Here is a 15,752-nt window from a genome sequence, read left to right on the forward strand (position 1 = left end):
AAAAATGTTTTTAAATGAAGAAATTCAGTTCCCTCAATGAGAACATAAGAGTACAGGAAAAAGGAAACAGAAGTAAAAATAACCCTCCTAAGCCTTTTGACTCCAGTTCACTGCATCCAGACTCCAACTTGTCAAGTGTGCCTGGTGAGTAAATGTGGAGGTAAGGCAAATAAGAAAAGGAAGAAGGAGAGCAGAGAACCAGGTTGATAAGCAGTTCAGTAAGGTTTGTGGCTTTGCTAGAAAATTAAGAGGAGGCATTTGAAAGAGGTACTCAACTGCGATACCTAGAAGTAGAGACAGAAGAGGAAGAAGAGACTGGAATGGACTTGGCGTGGTATAGGATCCCTGCAAAGGTCTGGAGAACAGTAAGGAGCCACTGGTGAACTGTGCTGGGTTCAGTGTCCATGCATTGTGCTTCGAGATTTTATGCTGCTAAGATGATAATGGCAAGAGGGTCCAATATTTCTTTTAAATGTATCTCATCACTGTACTGGAACTGTATTATGCCTTAGTAAAAGGACTACTCAATTTTATTAGTTATACTCAAAAACTACCAGTGAGAATAAATATTTCAGAAAAAAGAAGAAATGGGTTGCTTAAATGCATAGAGGTTAAAATATTTCTGTTGACTTGTTTTTTAAGAAAACTGATATAAAATAGAGATTTTAAAATGTGTAATTGTGTATCTGTTTTCCCCCTACTGCAAAAGCAACACCTTAAAAGCAGATATTGGAAAAAGCTATTCCATCAATGTGGTAGGTCCTGCCATTGAAAATATACCCAATAAGAAAAAAAGAGAAAAAACATCTTATCTCATTCTTTCTCATCATTGAAGGAAATAACTAATCTTTTACTTGGAAGTGTTAATATTAAGGGTCATAAAGCATGTGAATTGCACAGTGTCTGTCCATTTTAAGTACTCAATTAACTCTTATTATCATTATTTTATTATAGAGTAGCAGATTCTGAGATACTACGACCTTTGGAAATTTGGACTTCACATGACTTAATGCTAATGTCCTGTTCACATTTTAAGTGAAAAAGCTTACCTCTTGCAAATGAGATTCCTTTTTCTTTGCAGACAAATTTAAATGTTTATCAAGAATAGAATAGTACTTTTCACTCTCCTTGTCAAACTTCTTCTTTCCATCCTAGGAGGTGACAAAACAACAAAATATTCTAATTCGAGAATAAAACTGATTTTTTAACATTCCCCTCAAACATCCAATACAAAAATTTAATAAAGATTTAGTGAGCTCCAACTATGTACAAAATTTGGCAGAGTAGGAAAAAGGATGTGAAACAAGTCATTTGAATATGTATTCAAATATGTATTCAAACGTACTCAAATATTCTCAAAGTTCGTGGAACTACAGTATGGAGGGAGGCAAGCTGGCTACAGTAGAATCCCTCTGAGAACTTTATAATTGATTCTCAACAGGAGATTCTGATCTAGTAAGTATGAGATAGGACCAAGAGAAAATGTCTCATTTATGCTTTCTGGTGGTGTCGATGAGTTAATATATGACCAGTTTAGAGAATTGCTCACACAGACTCTTTTCAAGAAATCATTATTTCCCAGCTACAAAAAGGTACCTGATATTTCAAACACTTCATTCTTGATGGGGGAAAACGGACTTCTAAAAACTGGTAGCATGAAATAATTAAATAAGATGTTTCAAAGTCAAACCAAAAGGATTAGCAGCATCTTTATCATAACTCACCATGACTGTAATAGCTGACCTTTGCTCATCCCTAAAATTGCGTTGTTTTATAGGGAAAACTGTAACTAGGCTGGCCTTTTGTGGAAGAGGAGGACAACTTTACCTTTCATCCTGTGGCACAATCTTATACAGATGCAAATGGAATAAAATCCTAAAGGAGATAAGACCTGCCTGGGCATATAATCTTCACCAACTATAAATATGTTATCCACCAGGTAAGGTTTTTTTTTGTTTTTTTTTAAGATTTTATTTGTTTGAGAGAGACAGAACACGTGGGAGGGGCAGAGGCAGAGGGAGAAAAATCTCAAGTAGACTCCACACTGAGCACAGAGACTGACACAGGGCTTGATCTCATGACCCCTGAGATCACGACTTGAGCAAAAACCAAGAGTTGGATGCTCAACCGACGGCGCCACCCAGGCGCCCCCAAACCAGGTAAGTTTTTTTTTCCATTTATGAGTCCATATGAAATAAATATTAGGCAATCAAACTCATGAATTTCACACTGGCCAAAGAAGCACTCTTACTTGCTTTTATTTCATTGTTTCTGGATGTGCAATGCCTGGACCACTTTAATGAGAGTCAAGTATTTTTAAGCCTATTCAAAAGGTAGATTCCTATTTCCTCCATCCAGAGATTCAGGAATTATTATTTTTAACAAGCTCTATGATTATTACGTATAATGCTTTATTTCATTATTTGCTTAAGTATTTGAAAGAGTTTAATAAAAAATTAGAGATAGATATGTGCTCATTTAACAGCAGTACATACTAAAACTGGAACAATACAAAGAAGATTAGTATGGCTAATCATGAAGTATGCCATACTCTGGGGGAGTCGGAGATAATAGGCTTCCAGTTATGGAATAAATTAAGTCACAGGGATGAAAGGTACAGCGTAGGTATATAGTCAATGGTCCTATAACACTGCTGTATGGTGACAGATGGTGGCTACATTTGTGGTGAGCATAGCATAATGTATACAGTTGTCAAATCACTAGGTTGCACACCTGAAATTAATGTGACATTGTGCTGTCCATCAATAGAAAAATTTTAAGAAAATAGATGGATAGGGCACCTGGGTGGCTCAGTTGGTTAAGTGACTGACTTCAGCTCAGGACATGATCCTGGAGTCCCTGGATTGAGTCTTGCATCAGCAGGGAGCCTGCTTCTCCCTCTGACCTTCCCCCGTCTCTCTCTCTCTCTCAAATAAATAAATAAAATCTTTTTAAAAAATAGATGGATAATTTTATAGAGGGACAGGAGGAGAAGGGGAGGAAAGGAGAAGGGAAAAGACAAGCAGGACTCTGGCCTGTCTTTCCCATTATCTGAGGTTGTCAGATTGAGATGAACAGATCCAAGTAATTCTATTTCAATCCACTGGCACCTCTGATGTTTTTAACCCACCATGATCTAGTTCCAAATATGGAACTTTAAAAAAGTTAACTGATAAAATTACATTGAATGGGAAGAGCAAGTAGGACTGTACTGCAAAAATTTTAAATTAAACTACTAGACCTATAAATGAGAAAAGCCAAAATCTCCAAAGGATTTTCATTACATAAGGAGAAAATGCGGTCCTACTAGAAGAAAAACAATAAAAAAATAAAGAGTGGCATTCACATTAAAAAAAAAAAAGTCTACTGAGAAACTCACATTACAAAATGTGGAGTGGTAGACCCAAAAGGAAGCACAGAAGTCCAAAGTTCAGGATGGGAGGACCTTGTCCTCTCCACCACTGTAACAAGATACCCGGGCGAACATTTCACCATTTGCTCAGTGGTGACACTGTAGCAGAGAAGTTTATGTTTGTACCCTATCCTCTATAAAACTGAATATTTGACAGAGTGCTCAATAAATATTTAATGAAAAAGTGAAATACTTCCTCTTATTACACTGGGCACCACAGTCCCTCAGAGATATTCCATTTGCTTAAAAACAAACAAACAAACAAACAACAATATCCATGATACCAGGGACAATTCCACACAAATAGCTTAACTCAACCCCATGTGCACAAATACTGGGGGGGGGGGGGGGGGGGCAACCAGTCGCATTATAATATAGTACACAAAACTCACTCACTTTCATCTTATTCTAGGGGACTTAAAATTTCTTGCTATCCATAGAAGAAACTGGTTAAAGGCGAAGAGAACACAGCTGTGGAGACAACACTAGTATCTTTGTTTTCAGGCAGTGTTTGATGGCATTTTTGGAAACATTAATTCAGTGCCAACATGTCAGCATTCCTGGCAATACAAAAAAATCATCCCCAGAGCACTTCCTGGACTCTTATTCAAACCCTGGTGCTTCACATCACCAGGCCAGCAAAAAAGATCGACTCAAAGATTCCAGTGATGTAGAAAACAAAAACACACTCAGATCCAGCATAAAATTAAAGAGCTGAGTAGGCCACATGAAGGACAACTATAATGTGGGGAAGCATGTTCTTGAAAACAAAGAGCATTTCTCCTTGAAATTCACATCTGTCCCAAAAGCTATGATATACTCTTCATGTAAGCCAAGTCTCATTTGGACTTACTAACTTAGCACTATACAGCTACCTCTTATCTTTTGTGTTACATGTTCTGGGTATCAAGCTAAGAATCTGTTCTAAAACAAATGCTGCAGATGGAAGGGAAAAATAACCCATGAATCTTTACTAAATGCTGTACATGATTCCTGTCTTATTGTCACAGAATGATTCAAAAAAAGGAGACTACATTATAGTGTTACATTTTCTGTAAATCCAGTTAAGGACATTTGAACTAGGTAATCATTTAAAATGAAGTCATATATATGTATGTATATATGTGTGATGTTTGTATGTATGTGAGTATATGTATTATAAAATTTTAAAGAAGATCATCCAAAATAGCAAATTATTCCTCAAACCCAATTTTAGCTGGCAAAAGTGTAAGATAAGTTCTGGGTCTGCAATCAATTCACTTTCTAAATGACACTACATTTGTTCTAAGCACAGAGGTCATATTATATCTTAGCTTCTAAGATTAGCAACTGTGGTTGTGTCACACCCTCACTTTACACAGTAAAGTAGTAAGGAATGGGAGGGAAACTCCAAGCGTCAATTTTACTCCAAATTTGTATATAGTAAAAACAAGTCAAATAATTATAAAAACTATAGGTCTACCATGCAGATAAAAAAACATGAAATTTTACATAATTGTTAAAAGAAGGCCAAACCAAACCCTTCCACTGACCACAAGAGGGTACCAAAGATAAAGAACAGACTGTACCACAACATTCAGAAAATCACAAATAGAAATTCTCAAAATGTTATCTAACTGCATTTTTTTCTGTAGAAGACCACTGCAAAGTTTTGTTTAAACAATTGTCAGCAACCTTTATAATAAAGTTGCCATGATATAAATTATTAAAAATAAAAAGTGAGGGGCACTTGGGGGGCTCAGTCGTTAAACGTCTGCCTTCGGCTCAGGTCATGATCCCAGGGTCCTGGGATTGAGCCCCACATCGGGCTCCCTGCTCGACGGGAAGCCTGCTTCTCCCTCTCCCACTCCCCCTGCCTGTGTTCCCTCTCTCGCTGTTTCTCTCTCTGTCAAATAAATAAAATCTTTAAAAAAATTAAATAAATAAAAATAAAAAAAGTGAAATAATATTTTCTATATTTCTTTTTAAAAAATGGAGCACATGGGGCACCTAGGTGTCTTAGGTAAGCATCCGACTCTTGATTTCAGCTCAGGTAATGATCTCAGGGTGTGAGATCAAGCCCTGCGTCGGGCTCCACACTGGGCATGGAGCCTGCTTAAGATTCTTTCTCTCTCCCTCTGCCCCTCCCCCACCATGCTCACTCTTTGTCTCTCAAAAAAAAAAAGACCACATATTTAGGAATTGAAGACTATTTCAATGTTATCATTACCAACAAAGATACTGTGAAATTTCCCATACAACTATTTATGTCATTGTGTTAGTATACCCATTAGCTAATATGCAGTTTGTGTATATTTTGAAAAAAATCCTTCAAGTGAATACATAGCAGTAGAAACAATAATTAAAATGAATAGCTAAATTTTTAATAAAAAATATGCAGAATTCTTATAAACTGGAACTGTGCTAGGCATTGAGAGGATAAGTTATAGCCCTGACTACCAATCTTGGCTACACGTCTTGTTCCTCTGATGGTTGCATTTATTCACTGTTTAGAATGGCAGACCAGGGTGAAATCAACCATCTCTAAGTCCCAAAGTGCCAGACACTAGGATATTCCAATCACATGCCGTGTGGGCGTTTCCTAAGGTCCAAGAAATTTCTGGTAACCAGAAACCCAGGTTATTGAGAATCTTAGTATAGCTTACGCAGCAGTGTCCGTCCTTAGGTTACTGAACCCAACCATTCCCAGTCTCCGTAACCACTGCCCACCAAGTCTTTCCTTTTCAATCTGCTGAAACATAGACATTCCATCAGTCTCCTTTCTGGGTAGCTGTAACACTATAATTCACCGCATCTTCCACATTTCCAATTACCCCACCACTAGCACTACCAGGTGAACAGACTCATAAGGGCCAAGGGTTTCATATTTGCCTTTATGAATAACTTCTACAAACTGGAATGATTAAAAAAAAATAGATATGAAGGATAGATATGAAGGTATAAGACACAGAAGAGGAAGGTCCAAAGGGTAACAAGCATATGAAAGGTTGTTAAAACTCATTAGTAATTAAGAAAAAAGCAAATTAAAATATTCGGATATCACATTATATCAGATATTGGCAAGTGTTAGAAGGTTGAATAATTCTACATGCTGAGTGCATGTAGAGATACATGAACCTTTATATATTACTGGTGGAATAATATAGGGGTGCAGCCTTTCTAAAGAGAGATGTTGCACTACTACGTGGCCCTAAGAACACAGACAAGTCCATAAGGAAACACAAATGAGGATATGCATCTATGGGGACAGGAAGATAGCTAGGGTATTCATTAATGGACATAAAATGAACTTGATGCAGAACATGGAGCACTAGGAGGAAGTTAGACGGAAATATTAAATGTTGACGGGTCTTAAAACACAATTCTGAGTCAAAAAACACAAAACAGACAAGTAACACTAAATCATTCACATAAATTAAAGAGCCATGTATACAAAATGGTAACAATTTTACAAAAACACTCACCAAAAAATATACATATTAAACTCATAAGAATGGCTGTTGTGTAAGGAAGAAAATGAGAATGAGGTATGAGTAAATGAATAAATAAAGAGACGGCTGTGAACTAAAGGACAACAAATGGAAAAAGGAAATTAGGACATTAATCAGGAAGCCCAACATCTGACAGAAAAATTACTGAAAAAGAAAGTATCAGGAGAAAATTACCTAAAAAATAATACATTAAAATTTCTAGAACTGAGAACAAGTTTTCCATATTAAAATGTCACAGTAATGGAGCAAGATGGCGGAGGAGTAGGAGACCTAAATTTCCTCTGGTCCGAGAAATTCAGGTAGATAGGGATCAAACGATTCTGAACAACTACAAACTCAAGAGGAGAGCAAAGAAAGGAATAGCAGCAACTCTGAACAGAAAAGCAACCACTTTCTGGAAGGCAGGACCTGCAGAGAAGTGAATCTGAGGTGATATTCAGGAAGATAGACCTCAGGGGAGGGAGCCTCCGTCAGCCACTACCGGCAAGTGATAGAACAGCACAGCACAAAATCGGAACTTTTAGAAGTCGGCTCCGCTGACAGACATCGCTCCAATGGCTGGGCGGGGGGGGGGGGGGCGTGGAACCCTCGCTGGGACAGTGTGGTCTCAGGACCCTCGGGGTCACAGAAAGGCCGGAGGCACGAGAATGCAGCAGAGCTCCCAGATATCGGAGCGGGAAAGCTGGCTGCAGAGACCAAGCCGAGTCACGCGCTCTCAGCTCGGGGTTGCCATAAACCGAGATCTGCGGCACACTCAGGGCACTGCTCTTCCAGCAGGTACGCAACAAGCGGCAGATCCGGGGAAACTCCCCTTCCTTCCCCAGGAGCACAGAGTAGGAATCTGCTGGGTTTGGAGACTCCAAACGGGGTCCTGTGCCAGAGACAGAAACGCTCAGTCACAGGTGGGATGAGCATGGAGTGCGGCGGGAGAACTGGGGAAAAGGAGTGATTGACTGCTGTTCTCTGGGGGCTCACCGATGAGTGGGGCCCCAAGTTCTCGACTCCTCCAGGACCAGAGATTGAGAGGCCACCATTTTCACTCTCGTCCTCCAAACCTGCACGGAAAGCTTTCAGGGAACAAAAGCTCGGAGAGCAAACCAGAGCAGATTACTCAGCCCACACCGGCAAGGGCGGGGCAATTCCGCCTCCAGCAAAGACATTTGGGAACCATGGCAACAGGCCCCTCCCCCAGAATATCAGCAAGAACCGCCAGCCAAGACCAAGTTTACTGATCAAAGAAAGAGACGGGCAGAACTCCAGCACTAAGGGAATATAGCACATAGAATTCATGGCTTTTTTCCGATGATTCTTTAGTCTTTCAAAGTTAAGTTTTTACATTTTCTGTATTTTTTTCTTTTTCTTTTGAATTTTTCTTTCTCCCTTTTCAAACATCTTATCAATCCCTTTTTTAAAAATCTTTTTTACTTTTCATTTTTAAGTCATATTTTATCCCTTCATTGTAATGTTATTTTTTGTGTATATATATATATATATATACATATATATATGTATACACACATAAGTTGTTCTCCCTTTAAAACTTTGAGATACAGTTTCTTCTAAAAGACCAAAATATACCCTAAAGCTCTAGTGTATGGCTTTGTTCTAGTCTCCTGCCAGATCACATTCTCTCCCCCCCTTTTTTTGTCTTTTTTTATTCCTTTTTAATTTCTGTTCTTTCTTTTTTCAACCAACTTCTTATCAATTCCTTTATAAAATCATTTATAATTTTCATCTTTACTATCATATTCCATCCCTTCATCATATTTACCCTTATTTGTGTACATATATAAGTTTTTCTTTCTTTAAAATTTTGGGAGGCACTTTCTTCTAACAGACCAAAACACGCCCAGAATCTAGTGTGTGGCACTTATCTATTCACCAGCCTGATTATATTTGATTATATTCTTTTTTTCTTTCTTTCTTTCCCTTTCTTTTTGCACCATTTTTGAGTCTCTTCTGATTTGTTTAGTGTATATTTTTATGGGGTCATTGTTACCTGGTTAGCATTTTGTTTTGTCATTCATCTATTCTCCTCCAGACAAAATGGCAAGACAGAAAAACTCTCCTCAAAAAGAAGACCAATAGGCAGTACCGACTGCCAGGGACCTAATCAATACAGACATTAGTAAGATGTCGGAACTGGAGTTCAGAATGACGATTATAAAGATGCTAGCTGGGATTGAGAAAAACAGGGAAGATACTAGAGAATCCCTGTCTGGAAAAATGAAAGAACTAAAATATAACCAAGTCAAAATAAAAAAGACTATTAATGAAGTGCAATAAAAAATGGAGGCTGTACTACTAGGATAAATGAGGACAAAGAGAGAATTAGTGATATAGAAGACCAAATGATGGAGAATAAAGAAGCTGAGAAAAAGAGAGAAAAACAACTACTGGATCATGAGGGCAGAATTCGACAGATAAGTGACACCATAAGACCAAACAATATTAGAAGAATTGGGATCCCAGAAGAAGAATAAAGAGAGAGAGGGGCAGAAGGTATTTTGGAGCAAATTATAGCAGAGAACTTCCCTAATGTGGGGAAGGAAACGGGCATCAAAATCCAGGAGGCACAGAGAACCACTCTCAAAATCAATAAAAACAGGTCAACACCCCGACATCTAATAGTAAAACTTACGAGTCTCAGAGACAAAGAGAAAATCCTGAAAGCAGCTCAGGAAAACAGATCTGTAATCTACAATGGTAGAAACATTAGACTGGCAACAGACCTATCCACAGAGACCTGGCAGGCCAGAAAGGACTGGCATGATATCTTCAGAGCACTAAACGAGAAAAATATGCAGCCAAGAATACTACATCCAGATAGACTGTCACTGAGAATAGAAGGAGAGATAAAAAGCTTCCAGGATGAACAAAAACTAAAGGAATTTGCAAACACGAAACCAGCCCTACAAGAAATATTGAAAAGGGTCCTCTAGGCAAAGAGAGAGCCTAAAAGTAAGATAGACCAGAAAGGAATAGAGACAATATACAGTAACAGTCACCTTAAAGGCAATACAGTAACACTAAATTCATATCTTTCAAAAGTTACCCTGAATGTAAATGGCCTAATGCCCCAATCAAAAGACAAAGGCTATCATATTGGATAAAAAAACAAGACCCATCGATATGCTGTCTGCAAGAGACTCATTTTAGACCCAAAGACACCTCCAGATTGAAAGTGAGGGGGTGGAAAACCATTTACCATGTTAATGGACATCAAAAGAAAGCTGGGATGGCAATCCTTATATCAGAAAAATTAGAGCTTAAACCAAAGACTATAATAAGAGATGAGGAAGGACACTATATCATACTTAACGGGTCTATCCAACAAGATCTAACAATTGTAAATATCTATGCCCCTAACAAGGGAGGAGCCAATTATACAAGCCAATTAATAACAAAAGCAAAGAAACACATTGACAACAATACAATAATAGTAGGGGACTTTAACACCCCCTTCACTGAAACAGACAGATCATCTAAGCAAAAGATCAACAAGGAAATAAAGGCTTTAAATGACACACTGGACCAAATGGACTTCACAGATATATTGAGAACATTCCAACCCAAAGCAACAAAATAGACATTCTAGTACCAATGAACATTCTCCAGAATAGATCACATCCTAGTTCACAAATCAGGTCTCAACCAGTACCAAAAGATCGGGATCATTCCCTGCATATTTTTGGACCACAATGCTTTGAAACTAGATCTCAATCACATGAGAAAGGTCGGAACGAACTCAAATACATGGAGACTAAAGAGCATCGTACTAAAGAATGAATGGGTCCACCAGAAAATAAAGGAAGAATTAAAATTCATGGAAACAAATGAAAATGAAAACACAACTGTCCAAAATCCTTGGGATGTAGCAAAGGCAGTCCTAAGAGGAAAGGATATAGCAATACAAGCCTTTCTCAAGAAACAAGAAAGGTCTCAAATACACAACCTAACCCTACACCTAAAGGAGCTGGAGAAAGAACAGCAAAGAAAGCCTAAACCCAGCAGGAGAAGAGAAATAATAAAGATCAAAGTAGATCAATGAAATAGAAACCAAAAGAACAGTAGAACAGATCAATGAAACTAGGAGCTGGTTCTTTGAAAGAATAAGATTGATAAACCCCTGGCCAGACTTATCAAAAAGAAAAGAGAAACGACCCAAATAAATAAAATCATGAATGAAAGAGAAGAGATCACAACCAACACCAAAGAAATACAAACAATTATAAGAACATATTATGAGCAACTATATGCCAGCAAACTGGATAATCTGGAAGAAATGGATGCATTCCTAGAGATGTATCAACAACCAAAACTGAACCAGGAAGAAACAGAAAACCTGAACAGACCCATAACCACGAAGGAAACTGAAGCAGTCATCCAAAATCTCCCAACAAACAAAAGCCCAGGGCGAGATGGCTTCCCAGGGGAATTCTACCAAACATTTCAAGAAGAATTAATACCTATTCCTCTGAAACTCTTCTGAAAAATAGAAATGGAAGGAAATCTTCCAAATTCATTTTTTGAGGCCAGTATTTCCTTGATCCAGAACCTGAAAAAGACCCCATCAAAAAGGAGAATTACAGACCAATATCCTTGATGAACATGGACGCAAAAATTCTCACCAAAGTACTAGCCAGTAGGATCCAACAGTAAACTAAAAGGATTACTCACCACGACCAAGTAGGATTTATTCTTGGGCTGCAAGGTTGGTTCAACATCCGCAAATCAATCAATGTGATACAATACATTAATAAAAGAAAGAACAAGAATCATATGATCCTCTCAATCGATGCAGAAAAAATATTTGACAACGTACAGCATCTTGATCAAAACTCTTCAGAATATAGGGATAGAGGGTACATACCTCAATATCATAAAGGCTATCTATGAAAAACCCACAGTGAATATCATTCTCAATGGGGAAAAACTGAGAGCTTTTCTCCTAAGGTCAGGAACACAGTGTCCACTCTCACCACAGCTATTCAACATAGTATTAGAAGTCGTAGCCATAGCAATTAGACAACAAAAAGAAATAAAAGGCATCCAAATAGGCAAAGAAGAAGTCATACTCTCACTCTTTGCAGATGATATAATACTTTATGTGGAAAACCCAAAAGACTCCACCCCAAAACTGCTAGAACTCATACAGGAATTCAGTAAAGTGGCAGGATATAAAATCAATGCCCAGAAATCAGTGGCATTCCTATATACCAACAAAAAGACAGAAGAAAGAGAAATTAAAGGGCGCCTGGGTGGCTCAGTCATTAAGCGTCTGCCTTCGGCTCAGATCCAAATAAAAATTATCAGAAATCAGAACAATAATGAATCTACAATATAATCACAAGAAATTAAAAAACAAAAGGGCAATGAATTCAAAATTTAAATAACTAATTCTAATCTAGATTTACTATATCCAGTCAAAATGGCACTCTAGATTTGAAGGTAGAATAAAAATATTTATAAACATATTAAAAAATTTTATGCATGTACCATTTCTCAGAAAGATACTGTGGGATGTGCTCCACGAAAGTGAAGGAATAAACCAAAAATCAAAACATAGTATCTAGGAAAACAGTTCAAAGAGACAGAGGAAATTCCCAGGGTTAAAATAATATGAACTTCCATGAAAAAAGATGGGCTAGTAAACCTATGAAAGTGTCCAGTTAAGATGAGAGTTTCAGGAGGAATGTCTCTTTAAAAATAAATAAATAAAACAAGGTATCTGATGTGTTCAGACATAGTAAGATATGTTTTATAATTATGTTTGTGCATTTGAGAAGAGGGAATTTTATGCTGATTTTACAAGCAAGATAACTCTAGGAAAAACAAAAACATGCAAGAAAGGAAATGTAATCACAGAACTTGGTATGGCTTACCTATGAACAATAATTTCATTATTATATAAACACTGACCACTAGTTTTAAAAAATATGACTATATATTTAGAGGATGGCAGGAGCAGAAATACATCTGGAGTAGCAGTGGTTACGGTGCCACAGAAGTGTGTAATATTCATGTTCCAGTGTAGGTAAGTTAATTTAATAATGTCTAAAATTAAAGCAAAATATACAAGTGAGTTTATTGTTTAGGAAAATGAACATTTATGTAAAATAATAGTTTAAAGAATTAAAAGTGGTTGACTGTGGGGAACAGAACTTTAGAGCAGAGAGATGGGGTAGGAAGCTGATGTATTTTATAATTTATCAACTTTGTACATTATTACATTTTAAAAACTATGTATCTTCAATAAAATTACATTCAGTCTAAAAATAGGAGAGGAAAAAGAACTTACAGAGTGGGAAGATATAGAAAGAGGTTCAGAAATATGTTAGAATGGTACTAAGAAAGGGATAGAAATTAGAATACAGGGCGGAGAAAGTTTTCTATGGGTAGGCTGAAACTTGCTCACAAATTAGTTTTTTATAAATTCATTAATTTGAGCCTTTATGAAATCCCCATTTTGCAACTGGTACTGCTACTCAGGCTGACCAAGGCTGAGAAGAAAACTGAAAAAAGGAACCAATCTTTCTTAAGTGGCTACAAAGTAGCAGTTTGCCTACCAGAGCTCCACATGCAAACCTACAAGGTAAAAGTAAGTATCCTCATTTCACAAACATGAAAACATGATCAGGGAAGAAAAGCAATCTGAATAAGATCACAGAGTTTATAAAGGACAGAGTGGATAACCAAACTCAATTGCCTAGTTCCAAAGTCCATGCTATTTACACAGTAAAATGCCGCCTGAAGAAGCCTGAAAATTCAAACTACAGCACTTCATTTTAACTCCCTTCTCCTTAAGACAAAGGTGGGCGGGGGTGGAGGAGATAAAGAGAGTAGAGAAGACTTATGGTTTCTGGTAAGGAGCTGAGCTGCTGCTGCCCTGTCCTAGGAAGTAAAAAGCTGAACAAACTGAAAGATTAATAAATCTCCTTAGATGTATCAGAGTAGGAAGGTCACAGGGCAAACCACTGCCCCAAAATTTAGAGAGCCAGCTAGGCAGATACAGAGAATCATAATTTACTGGAGCAGAAATCCCCTTGGAAATCTATACCAGGGTAGAAAAACATGAACTGTAATTAGAGAATTGCTTGAAGTTCAATATGGACAAGTCTGAGATGTAAAAATTCCAGAGGGCCCACTCACACAGCTTGCCCACACACACAATTTTGTTAGTTTTACCTCTAGGAGCTCAAGGAAATTCTCGCAGTCAAAAATAGAGAAAAATCTTCTCCTGCTGCCTACAGTGTGTGTGGAGAAGTAACCATTTTAAAATATGCCAGAGCATTCTGTTCTTAGGAGAAACTATTTTGTGCCCACATACTAGTGTTTTCTTTTACTTTACTTTTTTTTTTTTTTAGATTTTTTATCTATTCATTTGAGAGAGAGTGGGCATGTGTGAGCCAGAGCAGGAGCAGGGGTGAGGGTCAGAGGGAGAGGGAGAAGCAGGCTCCCTACTGAGCAGGGAAGCCTGATGCAAGATTGATCCCAGGACCCCAGGACCATGACCTGAGCTGAAGGCAGATGCTTAACTGACTGAACCACCCAGGCGCCCCCCATATTAGTGTTTTCAATCAGAGCCTAACAGACCTGGGGGGAGGCAAATGTCCAACTTTAGCCCCCTCTAGCCATTCTGTCTCTTCTAAGAGGGAGAAGAAAGGAGTGGGGAGGCAAACTGAGAGGCACTGGTAAATTTCACAGTCCAGGAGCAGGGGTTCACCAGTTCTAGGACCTCAATAGGCTTCTCCTCCTCACACCTCACTACTAACATTAGTAAGGCCTAGTTCCTTTTACCACATACAACATGCCCAGTTATGAAGAAAAGGTTTTAAGACATACTAAAAGGCAAAATAGGGTTTGAAGAGGCAAAACAGGTATCAGAATCAGAGTCAGATATGTTAGCAAAAATGTTAGCATTCATCAAACCAAAAGTTTTTTTTAAAATTTGAGCTAAGGGCTGAAAAGGAAAAGTAGATAGCATGCAGGAACAGACGAGTAATGTAAGTAGAGATAGAAATTCTAAGAAGGAATGACAAATGCTTGAGATAAAAAACACTGTAAAAGAAATGAAGAATGTCTTTGAAAGGCTCATTAGTAAACTGAACGTGGCTGAGCAAAGAAGCTTAAAAGTTTATAAATTGAAACTTCCAAAACTGAAAAGCAGAGGGAAAAAAAAGGCTAAGAACAAACAAAAACTGGAACATCTAAGAATTGTGGGACAACTACAAAAGGAAGCAAAAGAAGAAATAAGCAATAGCTGAAGCAATAATGATGGAGAATTTTCCCAAATTAATATCAGACACCAAACCACAGCTCTAGAAAGTTCAGAACCAAGTAGATGAAGTGCCCAGAAAAACTATACCTACACATAACACATTCAAGCTGCAGAAAATCAAAGAAAAAAAACAAAGAAAAAATCTTGAAAGAAACCAGAGGAAAAACACCTTACCTATAGAGGAGCAGAAATGGGAATTTCAACCAGCTTCTCCTCAACGTATGCAAAAAAAAAAAAAAAAAGAGTAGAATGAAATATTTAAAGTACAGGGGAAAAGTACCCCAACCAATCTAGTTTTCTGCATCTTATGAAATTGTCCTTTAAAAGTCCAGGCAAAATAAAGACTTCCTCACACAAAAACTGAGGAAAACTTGTTGTCAGTAGACACACCTTGTAAGAAACGTTAAAAGTTCTTCAGGGAGAAGGAAAATGATATAGTCAAAAACTGGGTTATATACAAAGAAAGGAAGAACATCAGAGAAGGAATAAATGAAGGTAAAATAAAAACTTATTTTTCTTATTCTTAACTGAACTAACATAATAAAAGCTTCTTCAAAATAAGAGCATC

General features: G+C 37.6%; 1 protein-coding gene across 2 annotated transcripts in view; it reads right to left on the minus strand.

Moving 5' to 3' along the window:
* ARHGAP42 (Rho GTPase activating protein 42) overlaps positions 1-15,752 on the minus strand; it is a 307,182-nt gene that overhangs the window by 93,627 nt on the left and 197,803 nt on the right. For both annotated transcript variants that reach the window (XM_035723017.1, XM_027580564.2), the window contains exon 5: positions 1,050-1,151. In XM_035723017.1, coding sequence (XP_035578910.1) covers positions 1,050-1,151 — 102 coding nt within the window. The remainder of the gene's footprint in view (positions 1-1,049; positions 1,152-15,752) is intronic.

This window comes from Zalophus californianus, chromosome 11, assembly GCF_009762305.2.
Source record: "Zalophus californianus isolate mZalCal1 chromosome 11, mZalCal1.pri.v2, whole genome shotgun sequence".
NCBI classification, from domain to species: Eukaryota; Metazoa; Chordata; class Mammalia; order Carnivora; family Otariidae; genus Zalophus; species Zalophus californianus.